Source organism: Mus pahari, chromosome 1 (genome assembly GCF_900095145.1).
Source record: "Mus pahari chromosome 1, PAHARI_EIJ_v1.1, whole genome shotgun sequence".
Lineage (NCBI taxonomy): Eukaryota > Metazoa > Chordata > Mammalia > Rodentia > Muridae > Mus > Mus pahari.
In genome coordinates this window covers 155,349,995-155,370,490 of record NC_034590.1, presented here as the reverse complement: position 1 = coordinate 155,370,490, position 20,496 = coordinate 155,349,995, and the positions used below count along the sequence as shown (strand labels likewise).

The 20,496-nt window shown below is 47.0% G+C and overlaps 1 protein-coding gene and 1 non-coding gene across 3 annotated transcripts in view; one reads left to right on the top strand and one right to left on the bottom strand.

Annotated features, from left to right (window-relative positions):
• Cpn1 (carboxypeptidase N subunit 1) overlaps positions 1–20,496 on the top strand; it is a 34,273-nt gene that overhangs the window by 7,515 nt on the left and 6,262 nt on the right. For both annotated transcript variants that reach the window (XM_021210877.2, XM_029536473.1), the window contains exons 3-7: positions 4,301–4,456; positions 7,998–8,180; positions 9,639–9,750; positions 16,344–16,483; positions 18,673–18,772. In XM_021210877.2, the coding sequence (XP_021066536.1) occupies positions 4,301–4,456; positions 7,998–8,180; positions 9,639–9,750; positions 16,344–16,483; positions 18,673–18,772 (691 nt within the window). The remainder of the gene's footprint in view (positions 1–4,300; positions 4,457–7,997; positions 8,181–9,638; positions 9,751–16,343; positions 16,484–18,672; positions 18,773–20,496) is intronic.
• LOC115062830 lies at positions 14,395–14,530 on the bottom strand. Its single transcript, XR_003842748.1, has one exon. It is a non-coding gene; the product is annotated as a small nucleolar RNA SNORA16B/SNORA16A family (small nucleolar RNA).

Genomic DNA, 20,496 nt, shown 5'->3' with positions numbered 1-20,496 from the left:
AAAAAAAAAAAAAAAGACTGGCCAGGGCTATACAGAGAAACCCTGTCTCAAAAAACAAACAAACAAAAAAGCCTGACAGTTAAGAGCTACACGGCTAAGACCGAGAAGCCTAGAGAAAGGCCCTGCCGTGGAGGGCACACCCAACACAATAGTCCGCTAAACGCTTGCACTGGAGCAGAGATTATGTAGGTAACTTAAGAGCACTTTTTAAAATGTCATGTTCCCTGTGCAATCTAAGAAGAAAATATGAGTGGGATGCCATGTAAAAAGGGAAACTCTGAGAATGAGCAAGATTCTTGGGTAAAACCTGGTGGCAGTCCATCTCTGAGTGTCCAATAGGAAATGAGATTGATTTACATCACTTCCGGGAATAGCCAACAATTTGAGCTGCACCCACTCAGTCCATAGGGCCATAGTGGACACTCATCCCCTTCTCCAGTAACACACAAAGTAATTCTGTGACCTCTCCCCACAAACATATACTCGCTCGGAAACAGGATCTCATGTAGTCCAGACTGGTCTTGAACTTGCTATGTGGCAAAGCATGACCTTGAACTTCTGAACCCTATGCCAGCATGCTGGTTTTCTGCAGTGCTGGGGGCTGAACTGAGAGGGCTCCGCGCATGCTAGGCCAGCACTTTAACAACGGAGCTAAGCCCCTACCCTAATGGGCATCCTCACACATCTTTGTTACACACTTTGCATTTATTCCTGGATGTGTCTAGCTCCCCGTGTGTACCATGAATTCCTATAGGGCTAGAAGAATATCTCACTTAACTCTTTTCCCAGTGTCTGAGGGCTTTGGAAAGACAAAGCGTAAGTGAGTGGTTTTTGACTGGATGGGTGAACCAGTGGGTGAGTGGATTCATGAACAAAAGGAGATAAAATCTGGACCATAAACCGAAAGATCAAGGCATCCAGGCGTTAAAGAGTGCTCAGAAGATAAGGCTCCTCATGTTTTCTAACTTGGTTTTATTAGCATAAGTTAGTTATACATAAGCGTGTCTTGATGTAGTTTCTATGTGTATATAAAGTATTGTCGTTCGTCCTCTCCAGCACCTGCTGGTCCTAGTCCTCTCAAATCTAGTCACCCCTCAACTTTTGTGCCTCTTGCTTGTGTGTATGTGACCCAGTGAGTGTGACTAAGGTTGCTTACGTGAGCGTGGATGAAGGGACAGTTATTGGAGCATGGACTGTTTACTTGTGGCCACTGAAGAAAGCCCTCTCCTCCTATAACTGTTAACTGCCAAGAGCTCTTTAGGGAGGGGCGAGGCCTCGTAAGCCCCTCCTCCCCGGCACTGAGGAGCCCAGCCTTGTGCAGGTCTTACACAGATGACCACAGCTGCTGTGAGCTCAGTAATTCAGCAGCCCTGCCATGTCCTGGAGACTCCACAGCATTCCTACACTCCATCCCCACCCTTCTTCCACGGTGTCCCTGGAGCTTCGGAGGGTGACACAATTATCCTACTAAAGGCTAAGCAGTCAACAGTCGGTCATTCTTAGCACCGACTTAGCATTCTTAGTTGAAGTTATGAGCTTCTGTGGTAATAGCTACCCCCTGTAAAAAGATACTTCCCTGACCAAAGCATGAATCTGTAGATAATCATAGTCAAAAACCAGTATTATTGATGTCCTTATAAGAACAAAGCCAGGCATAGCAGTGCACACCTGTGACCCCAACATTCAGGAAGCAGAGGCAGGAGGATCAAAGGCTCATGGTCATCCTTAGCTGTATAGCCAGTTTGTTTAAGTCCAGCCTCCATACATGAGACCTTATCTCATAAGGGAGGGAGGGAGGGAGGGAGGGAAGGAAAAAGGGAGGGAAGGAGGGAGAGAGGGAGAAAGGACATGATGTGAGATAGATATATTAGTTGTGGTTAGTAACACCTTTTCTATTACTATCACCAAACACCAAGACTAAGGCAACATACAGAAGAAAACCTTCATTTGAGCTTATGGTTTCAGAACCTTAGAGCCCACTGTGAGAGCGCAAAGACATAGTAGCAGGAGTAGCTGAGAGCTCACATCTCGGTCTGAGAGCAGAAGGCAGACAGCACGCACCCTGGGAATGGCATGAGTCGTTTGAAACCTTAGACCCCACCCCCCAGTGATATACTTTCTCTAGCAAGGCCACACCTCCCCAAACTCCCCAAACGGCCACCAACTAGGGACCAAGTATTCAAGTACCAGAGACTTAGGGGGATTGCCACAGAGAGAAGAGAAACACACACACACACACAGAGGCACAGGCACATTAGGGAGGCCAGGAAAGCGGGTGTGGTGGTTTGAATAGGAATGGGCCCAGTGCATTCTTGTGTTTGAATGCTTGACCATAGGGATTGGAACTATTAGGAGGTATGGTCTTCTTAGAGGAAGTGTGTCACTGTAGAGGTGGGGCTTAGAGGTCCTAAAAGCTCAAGCCTCACCCAGCGTGAAACACATCCAATCTCCTCCTGGCTGCCTTTGGATCAAGATGTAGAACTCTTGGTTCCTCCAGCACCATGTCTGCCTGCACACTGCCGTGCTTCCCACCATGATGATAATGGACGGATCCTCTGAAAGTGTAAGGCAACCCCAATTAAATGTTTGCCTTTCAAAGAGTTGCCTTGGTCATGATGTCCCTTCATAGTGATGAAACCCCAAACCAGCTGGAAACAAAACGTCATGGTATATACATCGTGCATCTGAAAACTAAGGACAGGGCCAGCAAATTGGTCCAGCAGGTAAAGCCACTTGCCTTGAAAGAGTGGGACCTGAGTTCAGACCTTGGAGCCAGCATGAGTTGGGAAGTAACCAACTCCACAAAGCTGTCCTCTGACCTCCATATGCACTTTGGGCCATGCATGCTCCCCCCCCCCCAATAATAAATACAACATAATGTCAAGGATTGCCTAGGACCACCAGAAACTAAAACCCACAAAGTCTTCAGAGAGCTTGACCATGATGCCTGGGTTTTAAGTTTAACTCTTCAGGTGTGGGAGAGAATTTATGCAGCCTCTTAGCTTGTGGTAACTAGTTACAGCAGCCCTAAGAACCTGACATACATTGTCAGCTGGTGGATGGATGGATGGCGGCAAGTCCACACCACGCAGAAATGAAAAGGGGGAGGTACCGGGACATGCTACATGGGTGAATCTAACATGCAGAACACATGACGTATGATCCCACTTACACACAACACATATAGAGAAGACAGAATATGGTCACTCAGTGCCAGGGTAAGTATAAGTGTCTGTGAGTGGGAATGAGCTTTATTTTTAGGGGGACATAAATGCTCTACAATTACAGGTTTATGATTTTAGAATAATCGTGAGGGTGATGGTGTTAGTCTCGCTCTATGGGCATACTAAAACTTCAAGCAAGCAATCCTGTGCAGCTCTCTTTACAAATCTAGGAGTCGCTCCTGCTAGGGCTTCTCCTGGGAGCCCCTAGAACTTTGATCCCACTCCCCAAATGGGATACTGGAAACCTTAAGGGGACAATAATGCCTCACCATTTCATAAAACTGCTAGTGTGTTGGCTTGAATGAGAAATCTCCCCCATAGGCTCTTGCCTGTGAACACTTGGTCTCTCCGTTGATGGTCGGAGGAGGTTAGGGAGCCTCTAGGAGCTTGCTGGATGATTGCATTGCTGTGAGTGTGCTTTGAGCCGCGTTCTGTTTTCTGTTCTTTCTCACTGCTTCCTGTGTGTATCAAATGTGATCAGCATTAATAGCCTCCTGAATCTGTCACCATGCCCTCTCTGCCTTCTGGGCCATTATAAACTCACTCGTTCCTCTGTCCCATCTGTCTGTCCATCCGTCTGTCCCTCCCTCCCTCACACTTCGGAACCATTTTTTTCTTTCTTTTTTTTTATTTATTATTATTTTCTTTATTTACATTTCAAATGCTATCCCGAAAGTTCCCTATACNCNCNCCCCCCGCCCCTGCTCCCCTACCCACCCACTCCCACTACTTGGCCCTGGCCTTCCCTTGTGCTGGGTCATATAAAGTTTACAAGACCAAGGGGCCTCTCTTCCCAATGATGGCTGATTAGGCCCATTGGGGGCCCTACGTTCCATCCAATAGCTGACTGTGAGCATCCACTTCTGTGTTTGCCCGGCACTGGCATAGCCTCACAGGAGGCCGCTATATCAGGGTCCCTTGGAACCATTTTTTCTTAAGTTGATTTTGGTCATGGTGTTTTATCACAGAAATAGAGAAGTTACTAGAGCAGCTAGTGTTTTTAAAAGTTACACCACACTCTTGAAATACAGGGCTCTGTCTTAAACACTCATCTCTCTTCTCTCTGTTTCCCCTAGGGCCCAAACACGTCTGGGTATCTGGTTGGTAGGAACAATGCAAATGGGGTGGACCTGAACCGCAACTTCCCGGATCTCAACACCTACTTCTACTACAACTCGAAGTATGGCGGCCCCAACCACCACCTGCCCCTCCCCGACAACTGGAAAAGTCAGGTAGGAGATGAAAACGGTAACAGAAGCTGATAAATCGTCATCTTGGAGCCGCTTGCAGCACGATAGGCATTCTTCACATCAACAGAACCATCAAGAATGAAGCACGCACCACTCCTTGTTAGTTTACCTAGGGAAATAAATGGCTTCTCTGTATTCTATCTCGGCAGCATAGAGCCACCCCACCCCACCCCCAACTCCAGCAGCAAGTCCTCAATGACCATTAAGTTGGTAGCCATGGTGGCAAAGGAGGAGAGAGCAAATAATTGGCTATTTCACAAAGCTCTTTCCGAACCTGTTTCTGTTGTCACTGTAGTACTGGGCTGTGAATGTGACAAGCAACAGAAGCCAATGTTAGCCCTGTTTGACAGTTATACATTCACAGGTCAAATTAAATTCACATAGCTCAGATTTAAACCTGGACATGGGCTGGGAGATGGCTCACTTGAGAAAGTCCTTATTCCATAAGCGTGGGGACCTGAGTTTGAACCCCAGAACCAGTGCCAAAAAGCTAGGGGCAGGGCCAGGAAGATGACCCGGGGGTAAAGGTGCTTGCTACTAAACCTGAAGACCTGAGTTTCATTCCCAGAATCCACATGGTGGAAGGAGAGGACTGACTCCTGCAAGTTGTCCTCTGACCTTCATAGCAGGTTGTTGTTGTGTGTGTGAATACACACACGCCAGCTTCTACACACTCATGTGCATGAACACACAGCCTTCTGACTCATATTCCAAAATTGTTTCTGCTGATACTAAATCAGTGGTTCTCAACCTTCCTAATACTGTGGCCCTTTAATACAGTTAAATACCTCATAGTGACCCCCCCCACCATAAAATCATTTTCATTGCTGCTTCATAGCTGTAATTTATTGCTGTTATGAATCATAATGTAAATATTTGTGTTTTTCGGTGCTCTTAGGTGACCCTTGTGAAAGGGTTGTTCAGCCATGAAGGGGTTGAGACCCACAGGTTGAGAACCACTGTGGTAGACTGCTGGCAGAAAGTTCCAGTATTTTATAGACAAGTTTTGTCCTACTTGTGATGAGCTGGATATTCAACAATATTCACTACCCACTGAGGTTCCTGGTGTCTGAGTCCTGGCTTCTCCTCTTTTTTTCCACGTGACCCTTTGTGTTTTAAAGCTTGCCTTGCTTCCTGTGCTGTCTCAATGGGAGGCAGCATTCGGGAAGCCCTGGGTGATCTGAGTGATTCCATCCTGCTGTGGACCTGCTGCGGGGAGGGAGCAACTACCGCCATCTTCAGAACACCCCTGGCAGTCCTGGCTTTTCTCCCATGTGGGATGGTTTGAGACCCTCGTGAATGTCTAAGAGTAGAGGCTAGGGCGAGGAACACAAAGCAGGGGGAAGCCTTTATGTTGGACATTCCTGTGTGGATAGGTTCAGTATTTTCCCGTTGAAAATGACAGGGCTGGAGAGATGGCCCAGTGCTTTAGTGTCTACCATTCTTATAGAGACCCCACACTGGACAGCTCACAGTTGCCTGTGACTCCAGTTCCTGGAATACCTGATGCCCCGCCTCCTTGTGGACACACCTCCATGCAGACAGAACATACCCACACCCGAGTAAAGATAAAACAAAATCTTTTTAGAAAATGACGTAAAAATCATATTGACATGTTGGATGTCTGGTTATCGCTGACCTTTGGGCTCAATTAAGTAAGCTAAAAACAAAACAAAACCAAGATCATGCGCCTACTCAGTGTATCTAGCCAGAAGAATGTCATGAGTTATTTTTCGTTTCATGAGGCACAAGGTATCATGGAGCCTAGGCCGGCCTCAAACTTCCTTGCTGAGGATGGCCTTGAACGCTTACTCCAGCGTACTGAGATTAGAGTCATGAGCGGTGCTCTGATTTTTTAAAAGATTTATTCTATTTGTGTTTTTTATTGGGGGGAGGGGCTTAGTGTGTCTGTGTAGGGTGTGTGCACATTAGTTGCAGGTTCTCTCAGAATCCAGAAGAGGGTGTAGGACGGATGATCCCCTGGAGCTGGAGTGACTGTGGTTGTGAGTCACCTGACATGGGGGCTGAGAGCCAAACTTGGGTCCTGGGTGTGCTCTTGACTGCTGAGTCATCTCTCCAGCTCCATGGTTTCAGTGTTAAACTTGTTTCTCTGTGGAAAGCAAAATACTGAGCCTCCCACCCAATCCTCTGCCTAACTCGGATGAGGAAAAATGACGAGGAAAACTCCGTCAAGGAAAGGGATGGTGAGAAGAAGCTGGCCTTTGGGGATGTGGAGAAAGAAGGGCTTGCTTCAGAGGGCCTGAGCTCATGGTCCTATAGCCATGTGCCATGAGATGGCAGTTTCTCCAGCAAAGATCACGTGTGCAGCATTTAGTCCCTCCTCATGCAGCCAGCTTAGTTTGTGTAAGTTCACACTCTGATTCTGCACAACAACAGAATTGCCAGACATTTCTCAGAACATGCCCATTCACACACGATGTGTCTATTCTGGTTGTGTGAGACCCAACTGTCTTCAGAAAGTCCCCCTTGGGATGGAAAGACAGGACCTTTAGAACTGACCCTTGGTCCAGGAAGAGCCATTAGCTCATGGACCACAATGATATCACTGAACAGGACCCCGTGTGAGGAAGAAAGCCCTGGAAACTGGATTATTTGTGCTCAAGTCCAGTGGGTTCAAAGTTTCCCTTACAAAACTGCCACTCACTGGCAGTAATATTCTGTAGAAATTAGTGTGTCTAATCTATGGACTGTAGTCATGATCTATGCATCATTAAAATCGTGCGGGAGACGTGTGAGGGAGAATGAATTCACAATCACTTCTAGCAAGTGGTTCATTTTATTAAAACCCTAAGTTTGTGCAGAGCTGTCTTAGAAGCTTAGCCACACTACAGTGGGTAATCTGGGAAACTTGTCTGTCTGTCTGTCTGTCTGTCTGTCTGTCTGTCTGTCTGTCTGTCTCTCTCTCTCTCTCTCTCTCTCTCTGTGTGTGTGTGTGTGTGTGTGCATGTGTGCGTGTGTGTCCTTCTCCCTCCCCCTCTCCTTGCCCTATCCCTGCCCCCTCTGTCCTCCCCCTCCTTCTCACCAAAATTGAGTAAAGAAATACAAAGAATGCCTGCACACTTCCTGTTCCCACGCAGATCCCACCTTCAATGCTGTACCCTAGAACATTACATTAATTACAACCCATATGCCTACCTTGACCTGACCCCAAACTCCAATAAATCTAAAATCCACAGTTCCACTATTGAGAGCCCTTGGCGTTACAGCTTCCACGGGTGTGGGTAGATCCGCAGGAAGTGCCCACCACTGTCAGATGGTAACGAAGTGTCACAGCACATCTGCTCTGTATGTTGTAATCCACGTATTTCACTTCGGAATGGGGTTCCATATACTTAATTTTGAAATCATCACCACAGAGGTCAGAGTTGCTCCAGGTCTCATGTCTGGGAGGCTGTTTTATTGGCATACCCTGGCCCCACAGGCCCCTTCCTGACAGGATTCTCCAAGGGGCCATGCGACAGCTCAGCCACAACTTGGCTGCCAACCTCTCGTCTCTCCACAGGTGGAACCAGAGACCCGGGCGGTGATCCAGTGGATTCGCTCCTTGAACTTCGTTCTCTCCGCCAATATGCACGGCGGGGCTGTGGTGGCCAATTACCCATATGACAAGTCACTTGAGCATAGGTTTCGAGGTCCCCATCGCACCTCCAATTCCCCTACACCTGATGACGAACTCTTCCAGACGGTAGGTAGAATGGCTCCGCCCAGTGGGGGTGGGGGGCATGGCTCAGAGATGAAATTCATGTCAGAGACACAGGACCCCATAGCAACAAGTCCGAAGAAGGACAGTTACAGAAAGCCAGGTCTGCTCCAGAGGGGCTGTCTAGCAAGTTACATTTTATTTCTGGTAATGAGCCATAAATCCAGGAATGATTACATCAAAACATTTTATAATTGCTGTAAGGATGAGAACTCTAAAGCTGGTGACACATGAGAAAAGCTCTGGAAGCTAATCACACTGTCCCTGAGTCACAGCAGGGAAATGTGAATTTTGAATCTAATTTGCAGTTTTATGATGGCATGTCTATTTTAATGAGAAATAGACTAGACAAATTTATATCTAAATAATAATAGAAAACAATGGAGCAGGGGCTGTAGAGATGGCTCAGCAGCTAAGAGTTCTTGCTGTTCTAGCTGAGGACCCCAGTTCTGTCCCCAGCACTCAATGTTTGTCAGCGCAAAACCATCTACAACAACAGCTCCAGGGGATCTGACACTCCTGGTCTCTGGGGACAGCTGCACCCATGTGTACATACCCACACAACAGACACACAGAAACACACATATAAATCCTATTTTAAAAGATGAATATAGAGCCGGGCAGTGGTGGTGCACGCTTTTAATGTCAGCACTTGGGAGGCAGAGGCAGGTGGTTCTCTGTGAGTTCAAGGCCAGCCGGTCTGCAGAGTGAGTTCCAGACAGCCAGGGCAAGATGTCTCAAAACAAACAAACAAACAAAAACTTTAAAAATTATTAAAAGTAATAGGGGCTATAGTTATAGAGAGTCTAAGCATGCACCTCTCTTTCCCACACACACCTTTCGTTTGTCAGAACACACACGTTTTTGGACTTTATGCAATCTTTGATTTCTTTTATTAAACTCAGCTAGGAAATGGCCCAACTGAAAAAGTCCCCCGGAGTGACAGTCTGCTGTCATCCCTCCGTGACCTATTTTCCCTTAGAAAGTGGAAACACCAGAACACAGGGTTCCCAGAAGCAACTTTAGCAAATGGAAAGCTGAGGCAGAAGGATTGAGCTCAAAACTAGCCTGGACTACAGAATGAGACCCTGTCTCAAAATAGCCAATGGAGAGAGGGAGCAAGGGAGGGACGGACGGACGGAGGGAGGGAGGCAGAGTTCAAGAATGATTCAGAACTTCCACCTGTAGTCTGAGTCATGCTCACTGACATGAATGTATGCTCGTGCGTACACCCACACACCCACACGCACCACCACCACCACCACCAACAACAACAACAGTGTCTCCTCCTCCTCCTCCTCCTCCGTATCTGACACTTCCTTGCATTGAAGCATAGAATGCACTGTGTGTGCCATTGTGGCCTCTTTCCTTTCCCCTGGTTGGGCCCCTGAGCCCCTGCTGGGGGTTGGGATTGCTCTCAGGCATTTTCTGCTTTTCCTGTAGCTGGCCAAGGTCTACTCCTACGCACACGGATGGATGCACCAAGGTTGGAACTGTGGGGACTTCTTTCCAGACGGCATCACCAACGGGGCGTCCTGGTATTCTCTCAGCAAGGGTGAGCATCCCTGGGGATGGCCCAGCTGAGGGGAGACTGCTTCTCAGGGACACAAGGGGAACTACTCTAGAATTTTGCGTTTGGAGTGGGGATTAGAGAAATAGAGAGCTTCCACGCTATCTTTTTAATATCCTGTTTGTGATCCCAAAAGACCAGGGAGAGCATAGTATGTGGTTTTATAAAACTAGCACTTTATGCCCTAATCTGCTGGAGTGTAAGAGAAAAATAATGAGGCCCAGTGAGGGGTATGGTCTCTGAGATTAAATTGGCTTGGAATTCATCTTGCTGGGGTACCAGCTGTGTGGCTTCAGGCTAATTGCATGGCCTCTCTGTACTCTGGTTTCCCTATCTCTAACTAAGCCTGATAACACACTCGCCTCACAATTTGGATACTTTAAGTAAAGCAGTTAGACACACCTGGCTTCTAAACGCTGTTTTCTAAGGCAGCGGAGAGGAAGGCATCAGGCAACTGCAGATGAGCAGAGGGGCGGGTCCTCGATGGCTCTGTACCCTGACTACCAACTACACACACACACACACACACACACACACACACACACACACACACACACACGCCTGGGATAGGCTCAGGACACACGTCTGCTGTGAACCTCTCGCTGTAAGGATCGGGAAGGGTCTAGAGCAGGGAGCCCAGCTCTTTCAGGCGCTGTTCACTGTTCGTGTCTGTCTTTTTTCACACGCTCGCATCTAAGCCACCCATATTAATGAGGGCTGAGTTGATGTTTGGTCCTGGGGAGAGTGGAGAGAGAGAGAAGCCGAGGAGTCACGTGTTAGGCTTGTGCCCCAAACCTATTTGAACACACAAGAAGATTCTGGTAGGTTCTTATTTCTGTAACTTTGTGCTAGGAAGCCAACCCCATCCCCACCCCCAGCTTGAAAGCACCAGCGATGCTTTTACTTTTCTTTCTTTATTTTTTTTTTTTATATGAGTACACTGCAGCTGGCATCAGACACACACTAGAAGAAGGCATGGCGGGGCTGGTGAGATGGCTCAGTGGGTAAGAGCACCCGACTGCTCTTCCAAAGGTCCGGAATTCAAATCCCAGCAACCACATGGTGGCTCACAACCATCCGTAACAAGATCTGACTCCCTCTTCTGGGGTGTCTGAAGACAGCTACAGTGTACTTACATATAATAAATAAATAAATAAATCTTTTTAAAAAAATAGAAGGCATGGGATCCCATTCCAGATGGTTGTGAGCCACCATGTGGTGGCTGGGAATTGAACTCAGGACCTCTGGCAGAGCAGTCAGTGCTCTTAACAGCTGGGCTGTCTCCCCAGCCCCAGAGAATTGCTTTTTCAAATCATGTCTCTCTGTGTGTGTGTGTCTCTGTCTCTGTCTCTCTCTCTTTCTCCCCCTCCCCCTCCTTCTCCCTCGCTCTCTCCCTCGCTCTCGCTCTCTCACTCTCTCTTCCTCCCCACCCTCCGTGTCCTCTGAGCATGGCAAATGCCTCCTCAGAGAGTCTCTACCCTAAACCAAACCAACACAATCCCAAGATTAACAACAGTTAATGAGGTCAGTCCTAGTGATTGTCCCAGCAGTGAGGTCTCTGACCACAGTGTCCTGGGAAGTTGTCGGACATAAAAACTCGGGGCCCTTGCCCTGTGCCCTGTGCCCTGTGCCTCCTGAGTTAAACACTGAGTTAAGGCCCAGTGATCTGTGTTTACCTGCATGGCTCACCTTTTAGGGGCTTTGAGTGTACGGGAGGAAACCAGTTGTTCAGTTATGGTTGCTGGTCTCTGTGTTCATTTTGAGACAGAGCCTCACTATGTAGCCCAGGCAGGCCTGGGACTTGCTATGTAGACCAGGCTACCCTTCAGCCCATGGAGCTCCTCCTTCCTCTGCCTCCCAGGTGCTGTGGTGATTTGAAGGGATGTACCACCATGCTGGTCACTTACATTTATTTTTTTATACAGAGTCTTGCTCTGTAGCTCAGGCTGACCCTCCTGCCTCTTTCCCCAGCCTCCTGAGGGCTGGGGTCACAGCTGTCAACCACCATGGACGTCTTTGTATGTGATATTACACGTGGAGCCAACTTTATTTTTATTTAGTTTTTGGGGGGGGCATACAAGATTTACTAGCACCATTTGCTAAATAATTTCTCACCCTTATCAAAAATTATTTAAGCATATATATAAGAGTTTCAGGGCTCTGCCTTCTAGCTTTTGGCCTAACTCTCTGTCTTTACAGCACTGTATTGTTTTTTTGTTTTTTTTGTTTTTTAATAGAGTAGTTGTATTTATTCATTGATAAATTTTTTTCCAGTTTCTTATTAGGTATGTACTTCATTTACATTTCAAATACTATCCCCAAAGTCCCCTATACCCTGCTCCCCTACCCACCCACTCCCTCCAAAATTCATTGAACCAATTGCATGTTAATTGACAAGCATTTCACTTTTCCAAAATGAGGTTTTTCCATGTAGGCCAGGCTGGCCTTGATTTGACTCTAGCTCTGATTGCAATGGCTTCCAGGAGATCCCCTTGTGGAGCTTTTCCAAGAACTGTAGACCAAATCATGTATAATGGCCGCTTCACTGGTTACATGGACCCTTAGTGTAATGAGCTCGGCCTGACAGACTGTCGTCTCAGACTTCAAAGAAAGAAGCACAAGTGGAACCCGGCCCTTCTGCTGTGTCATTGTCATCATCTTCTGGCCTCCTTCCTCACCACGATCTCCACCACAACAGCTAAGATGGATGGCAACAGAATTATCCACAATAATCTTGTTCCATATTCCCAGTCCTTACCTTACAGGGACTGTGACAGGNGTCTGAAGACAGCTACAGTGTACTTACATATAATAAATAAATAAATAAATCTTTTTAAAAAAATAGAAGGCATGGGATCCCATTCCAGATGGTTGTGAGCCACCATGTGGTGGCTGGGAATTGAACTCAGGACCTCTGGCAGAGCAGTCAGTGCTCTTAACAGCTGGGCTGTCTCCCCAGCCCCAGAGAATTGCTTTTTCAAATCATGTCTCTCTGTGTGTGTGTGTCTCTGTCTCTGTCTCTCTCTCTTTCTCCCCCTCCCCCTCCTTCTCCCTCGCTCTCTCCCTCGCTCTCGCTCTCTCACTCTCTCTTCCTCCCCACCCTCCGTGTCCTCTGAGCATGGCAAATGCCTCCTCAGAGAGTCTCTACCCTAAACCAAACCAACACAATCCCAAGATTAACAACAGTTAATGAGGTCAGTCCTAGTGATTGTCCCAGCAGTGAGGTCTCTGACCACAGTGTCCTGGGAAGTTGTCGGACATAAAAACTCGGGGCCCTTGCCCTGTGCCCTGTGCCCTGTGCCTCCTGAGTTAAACACTGAGTTAAGGCCCAGTGATCTGTGTTTACCTGCATGGCTCACCTTTTAGGGGCTTTGAGTGTACGGGAGGAAACCAGTTGTTCAGTTATGGTTGCTGGTCTCTGTGTTCATTTTGAGACAGAGCCTCACTATGTAGCCCAGGCAGGCCTGGGACTTGCTATGTAGACCAGGCTACCCTTCAGCCCATGGAGCTCCTCCTTCCTCTGCCTCCCAGGTGCTGTGGTGATTTGAAGGGATGTACCACCATGCTGGTCACTTACATTTATTTTTTTATACAGAGTCTTGCTCTGTAGCTCAGGCTGACCCTCCTGCCTCTTTCCCCAGCCTCCTGAGGGCTGGGGTCACAGCTGTCAACCACCATGGACGTCTTTGTATGTGATATTACACGTGGAGCCAACTTTATTTTTATTTAGTTTTTGGGGGGGGCATACAAGATTTACTAGCACCATTTGCTAAATAATTTCTCACCCTTATCAAAAATTATTTAAGCATATATATAAGAGTTTCAGGGCTCTGCCTTCTAGCTTTTGGCCTAACTCTCTGTCTTTACAGCACTGTATTGTTTTTTTGTTTTTTTTGTTTTTTAATAGAGTAGTTGTATTTATTCATTGATAAATTTTTTTCCAGTTTCTTATTAGGTATGTACTTCATTTACATTTCAAATACTATCCCCAAAGTCCCCTATACCCTGCTCCCCTACCCACCCACTCCCTCCAAAATTCATTGAACCAATTGCATGTTAATTGACAAGCATTTCACTTTTCCAAAATGAGGTTTTTCCATGTAGGCCAGGCTGGCCTTGATTTGACTCTAGCTCTGATTGCAATGGCTTCCAGGAGATCCCCTTGTGGAGCTTTTCCAAGAACTGTAGACCAAATCATGTATAATGGCCGCTTCACTGGTTACATGGACCCTTAGTGTAATGAGCTCGGCCTGACAGACTGTCGTCTCAGACTTCAAAGAAAGAAGCACAAGTGGAACCCGGCCCTTCTGCTGTGTCATTGTCATCATCTTCTGGCCTCCTTCCTCACCACGATCTCCACCACAACAGCTAAGATGGATGGCAACAGAATTATCCACAATAATCTTGTTCCATATTCCCAGTCCTTACCTTACAGGGACTGTGACAGGAACCAAGGCATTGTTATTTACCAATAAATGATCAATATAGGCCTGAATTGTAAATCAGATTGAGCTCACTCACTGGTCCCCGTTCTATCACCCCCGCCCCCGCAGAATAAAAGCCTAGGGCAGCTATATCAGTTCGTTTTGAATAAAGATCCCTACATACTCCAGAGAAACCTTCTGGTGGAGCTGTCATTTTCCACAATGTTGCAGATCAGTTACAGGAAACAGAACTGCGACCGTTAAGGAAAATTCTTTCTCTGGGCCACCTTTTTGACCACAGCAGCTATGTAGAAGCTGCTGCAGCTTCAATAAGGGCCACTGTATTGTTTTGATTAGTGAACCTTTGATAGCAGAAATGACGTCTCCAGCTTTGTTCTCCCCCTCCCCCAACCCTCAGGGTTATTGTGCCTTTGTGATGGGTCCTTTCTGATTTTATATCATTTTAAGATTATATGTCTAATAATTCCATGTGAGAAAGATATAGGCAGCCATACAGATTAAGACAAAAGAGAATAAAAATCCTTTAATTTGGGCTGGTAACAAGAGCCAGCTCACATCTCAAAGTCTCTTGGTGTCAAAGCTCAGGGTACAGCAGGTTTGTTTTTTTTTTTTAAAAAGATTTATTTATTTATTTTATGTATGTGAGTACACTGTAGCTGTACAGATGGTTGTGAGCCTTCATGTGGTTATTGGGAATTGAATTTTTAGGACCTCTGCTCACTTCAGTCAACCCAACTCGCTCTGGTCAGCTCGTTCGCTTGCTCGCTCGCTCAGTCCTTGCTTGCTCTAGCCCAAAGATTTATATTATTATACATAAGTACACTGTAGCTGTCTCCAGACACACCAGAAGAAGGTGTCAGATCTCATTACAGGTGAACCACCATGTGGTTGCTGGGATTTGAACTCAGGACCTTTGGAAGAGCAGTCAGTGCTCTTACCTGCTGAGCCATCTCTTCAGCCCCGGTATGGTGTTTTTAAAGACAAAAACCACAGGCAGAGGCAGGCAGATCTGTGTGAGGTTGAGGCCAGCCTTGTCTACANAGTAAGTTCCAGGACAGCCAGGACTACACAGTTGCATCCATGTTAGATGAGGGTCAGAATAACCTTACAACATTTGCATTTGGCACAGCATAGGAGTTATTTCAGATCTAAGAGTTATCTGCAGTAGAGAACTGAGAAGCATTTGAGCAGACAAATTAGGTCTGGATAAGATGGTGTTGCCTTAGCCACTTCACATGTAAATTTAAGAATATATATGTATGCTATAAAAACAATCAGAAATGGCAGTGATTTGGTTGGTCACTGTAGGTTGAGTAAATGTCTTTAAATTGATGAATTTTAATCCACATGAGTGTACAACATAAATGTCGTTCCAATAACCAGAAATATACTGAAACAATTGATTCGATCAGATAACTGAATAATATAGACACCCAGAAGAAGCCAGTATAAGATATAGAAAAACTAAAATACAGATGTCTACCACTTTTCCACGAGTCAAATTTTCCGGGCCATTTTCAGATCATGGTTGTGTGTGCCTAGCTGTGAGACATGAAGCAAACTCCAGTCTCCTCTCTCCTCTCAGGTCTGCAGAACATCATAGTGCAAAGAGAAATGCCCCTCCCCTGAAAACAGCCATGTCTGCACTCAGCTAAGAGGCACAAGGGAAGTCAGAGGGGTTGGCAGATGGCCAGGGGGTAACAGCCCTTGCCACACAAGCACGAGGGCCCGAGTTCAAATTCCCACCTCTTTGTCATTTGAAGAGAGAAGACTGGAGATTTATTGTACTTGCTGAGGGTGAGCTTAGCACCAAGTTCAGGTGAAAGAGCCTCTCTCAGCGGAGTAAGGCAGACTGATAGAGGAGGGCACCTGATACTTCCGTTCACGTGCATGCACTCAGAAGGGGGATTAAATCACCAGATGGAAGAAACATAAAGGATTCAGAGGGGCATCAACCAGAGACAGAGAAAAGCACACAGCCAGGGACTCAGGGACAGCTCTGTGGAGAGTAAATTAGCGGATGTCAAGAGGTCGAAGAGAAGCTGATAAGGAGGTAGTGGAGAAATTGTGACCAACGAGAAAGGCGACAATGGTGGGTCCCTTGACACAAAGATCTCTTGTCTCTTTCCCTAGGAATGCAAGACTTCAATTACCTCCACACTAACTGCTTTGAGATCACCCTCGAGCTGAGCTGCGACAAGTTTCCCCGACAAGAGGAGCTGCAAAGGGAGTGGCTGGGCAACCGGGAAGCCTTAATCCAGTTCTTGGAACAGGTAAGATCTTGCTGTTTGACTCTCCTGGTTACAAGAGAGGTCTTCCGATGGCGGCTGGGGTTGGGACAGGCTCAGGCTGTCCCCAGTGCTGACTCCACTCAACCAGGGCTCTACTCCTGGGATTGTTTTTCCTTCAATGTCCCAGAGCACAGCTGTCTGTCCAACACTTTACCGTAAGCCGGGGACTCTGGGTAAACAAGCCTATAGCCCTATCTCTATGGAACTGACATTCTAACCGGGACAGACAGTAAACAAAATACGGAAGTAAATTCTGTGACTCATTAAAAAGAGAAGTGCTGTGAAGAAAGTCTCCCGGAGAAAGCCACTCTCAAATGGAGTCTGAGGAGCCTGAGGAGCAGAGGGGCTCAGGCAAGCCAGGTTATCTAGAACAGGGGCGGGCCCTCCAGAATAGGTCCAATTGAAACAAGCCAAGCTCCACATCTGAAAGGTGCCCAGCAGCAGCAACCACAGTGAGCTGCTACCTCAAGTGCACCGCAGCAGCTTCTGTCAGAAACGGAAGACAAGACTTTGGAGGAGGTGGAGAAACTGAACTCTTTTAGGCACTGTGAGCTGAAAGTGATGCCACTTCTAAGCCAAGCAGTGTGACAGAGCTTCTGGAAGAATAAAAATCAGGCTGAAGTTTAGCTCAGTGGTAAAGCTCTTGCTTAGCACGTGAGAGACCCAAAATTGTGTTTCCAGACCCACAAAAGCAACCACAATTAGAATAAAATAGTTATTTTATTCAGCACGGTTAAATCTCAAAGAAGTGAATACACACACGAGAGAGAGAGAGAGAGAGAGAGAGAGAGAGAGAGAGAGAGAGAGAGAGAGGCCTTTCAAAACCAGGTAAGCTCTGACACACACCTTAGCATGGTAGGACCCAGAGGACATCATGCTAAGTACAATAAGCCAGTTGCATGGCAATAAGCCGTGGCTCTGTTTGTTTAGATAGAGTTCATACAGTCGCACAGATAGAATGTAGAATGGTGTCTGGGGCTGAAAGATCAGGAGGTGGGATAGAAAATGGGAGGGATGGAGACGTTCAACTTAAGGAGAGTAGTTTCAGTGCCAGCAGATGAAGAGACTTCTAAAAGTGAGTTGTTGTGCTAGGCACATATTACAAATGTGTGTGGTAAACTGGGCTGTACAATTCACAGAGTGTATATTTTACCACAATTTATTTCAAATTCATTCTCTCTCTCTCTCTCTCTCTCTCTCTCTCTCTCTCTCTCTCTCTCTCTCTCTCTCTCGTGTGTGTATTCATGCCATGATGTTTGTGTGAAATCAGAAAGCAAAGTCGTGAAAGGGATTCTGTTCTCTTTTTCATTTGGGTACCGAGTTCAAACTCAGTCAGGCTTAGCAGGAAATGCTTTTAACCCCTGAGCCATCTCAATAAATCACAATCTAAGGTTTCTTTCTTTCTTTCTTTCTTTCTTTCTTTCTTTCTTTCTTTCTTTCTTTCTTTCTTTCTTTCTTTCTTTCTTTCAAAGATTTATTTATTTTATGAATGTGAATATACTGTCTCTGTCATCATACATACCAGAAGAGGGCATTGGATCCCATTACAGATGACTGTGAGCCACTATGTGGTTGCTGGGAATTGAACTCAGGACCTCTGGCAGAACAGTCAGTGCTCTTAACCCCTGAGCCATCTCTCCAGTCCCTGAAGTTTCTTAATTGTAGCAAAATTCAAGGTTAGAGCAGCAGGAGCTGGAGAGATGGCTTGGGGTTGATTGAGAGCACTGACTCCTCTCAGTAGACCTGAGTTTGTTTCCAGCATCCTCTTGGTGGCTCACAAACATTTGTGACATTAGTCCCAGGGCCTCTGAGGCCCTCTGCTGGCCTCTCCCCGCAACAGGTAGGCACAGGGTGCAGTGACACACATGAGAGAAAAATACCCAAACATATACACTTGAGGCTGGGCTACTAATGGGGACTGTGGCCTCACAAGCTCACCCACACAGGAGCTTTGAGAAGACAGGCAGTGTGCTGTGACTGAGTGACAGGATCACTCTGCCTACTGAGGAGGGATTATGGGATTGGAGGAGCAGTGAAAAGCTAGTCTACAGGGTACCGTCACCCTGTCAATGAACATGGACTGTGAGGACCCATGAGAAAAGAGGCCAGAGCCTCCTCCACTGTCCACCTGCTGTGTGATTCTGACTCTCAGTGGCCGCTCTTTCCCGCAGGTCCACCAGGGCATCAAGGGAATGGTGCTGGATGAGAACTCTAACAACCTCACAGGGGCTGTCATTTCCGTCACTGGCATCAACCACGATGTCACTTCAGGTAGGGAGGGGACCAGTTGGTAAGCCAGAAAGACCAACCATCAAGGACACTGAGAGGAGGGTGTGTGCTGGGTATGGGAGCAAAAACCAGAAGCACTGCATCAAGCAGCTAAGATGTGGATAAGGAGATGGTTCTACTGCTGGAGGGAGCAGGCTCTGAGAGCAGGGAGCGAGTAGCCTTGAAGTGAATGGAGCCCCTGGTCAGAGCCCCTGATGGCTGTGGAGGCAGGCTGGTTGGGCCAGACACCATTAATAACAATGGAGTGGAAAAGCCAAGAAGGACGATGACTCTCTTGTTTATTCTCCCCTCAGCACAGGCATTTCCCACATGCCCATTCAGGTAAAACTAATAGATTCCTCCGATAGGCTGGATCTGAGGCAAGGAAAGCAGTGGAGGGTAATCTTGGAGCTACCTAGAACATGGTGGAAGGGCACTGGCTGGGTTTCTTCTGCTGTTGCTATGATAAAGTACTCTGAAGAAAAAAAAAAGCAACCTAGGAGAGAAAGGGCTCGTTGTGGCTCCTAGCTCCAGGGTCCAGTTCGTCATAGTCAGGGTGGCAGGAGCTTGAAGTTTCTGGTGAACTCACATCACAATCAGGAGACAGAGCTATGACCCACCACTTTATCTCCACTTACACAGTGGTCCCAACTGGGAGTGGTCACCCAACAATGGGTAGGCTCTCTCACCTCATCGAACACAGTCAGGACACCTCACAGGCATGCCCAGCTCGTCAGCCTCACAGGCGTGCCTGGCCTATCTCCTTGCTGACTGTCCCAGCCGAATTGACCACCTGCCAGTCTTTAAGAGTCTCCCTGTGTTGGTTTTCCGTGGATGCCAGTGGCTACACGCCTCTCAAAACAATCTTGTTTGCTACCAAGCAGGCATCTCATAACTCAGACTGTCTGTCCAGGCTGGAAGAAATCTCTTCTTCATGTCCTTAGAGGTTGTCCCAGAGTCCTTCAGAGACAGGCTTGTTTAAGGAAAAGGCAGAGTTCCAAAAGAGTTCTGTCACCTCAGTCTGGCAGAATGGGGAATCTTCCAGCCCCGTAGCTGCACACAGGACCATGGAGGGATCAAACTTCAGCCCAATCTCCGAGAACACTGGCTGCTGGTCTTGGTTCTTCCTCATTTAAGCAAGGGTAGAGGAAGGTCTCTGAAATGTCAGAGCCACTAGGAATGAATACCACAGTTAGGCCCAGTTTTCAGGATCCATTGCAAGGATTAGACACTAGTGGCATAGGCTATGCTACTTAGCGAAGCACCTGGTGTTGGTTACAGGTGGAGACCGCCAAAGCCCTCTCTCAGGAAGCATCTAGAAATGGAGCTTTTGTAACACAATTGTTAATTGCCCCTGAGCAAGAGCACCCAATTAAGACAACAGTTTCTGGATATAACCTAAACTGTCCAATATGTACATAATAACACCCTGCATTGCTAAAGTATTTTAAAGTAAATTACAGGGCTGGGGGTGTAGCTTGATAAGCACTTGCCTAACGTACAGGAAGCTCTGGGCTCCATCCTAGCACTGAACCAGCTAGGCGTGATGGCTTACACCTATCACCCTAGCATTCGGGAGCACTCAGGGTCATCCTTGAAACTCCGAAGACTGGCAGGTGGCTACATGGTAAGGTTGAGACCAGACTGGAACACATGAAATCCTGTAAAAAAGAAAGAGAGAGAGAGAGAGAGAGAGAGAGAGAGAGAGAGAGAGAGAGAGAGAGAGA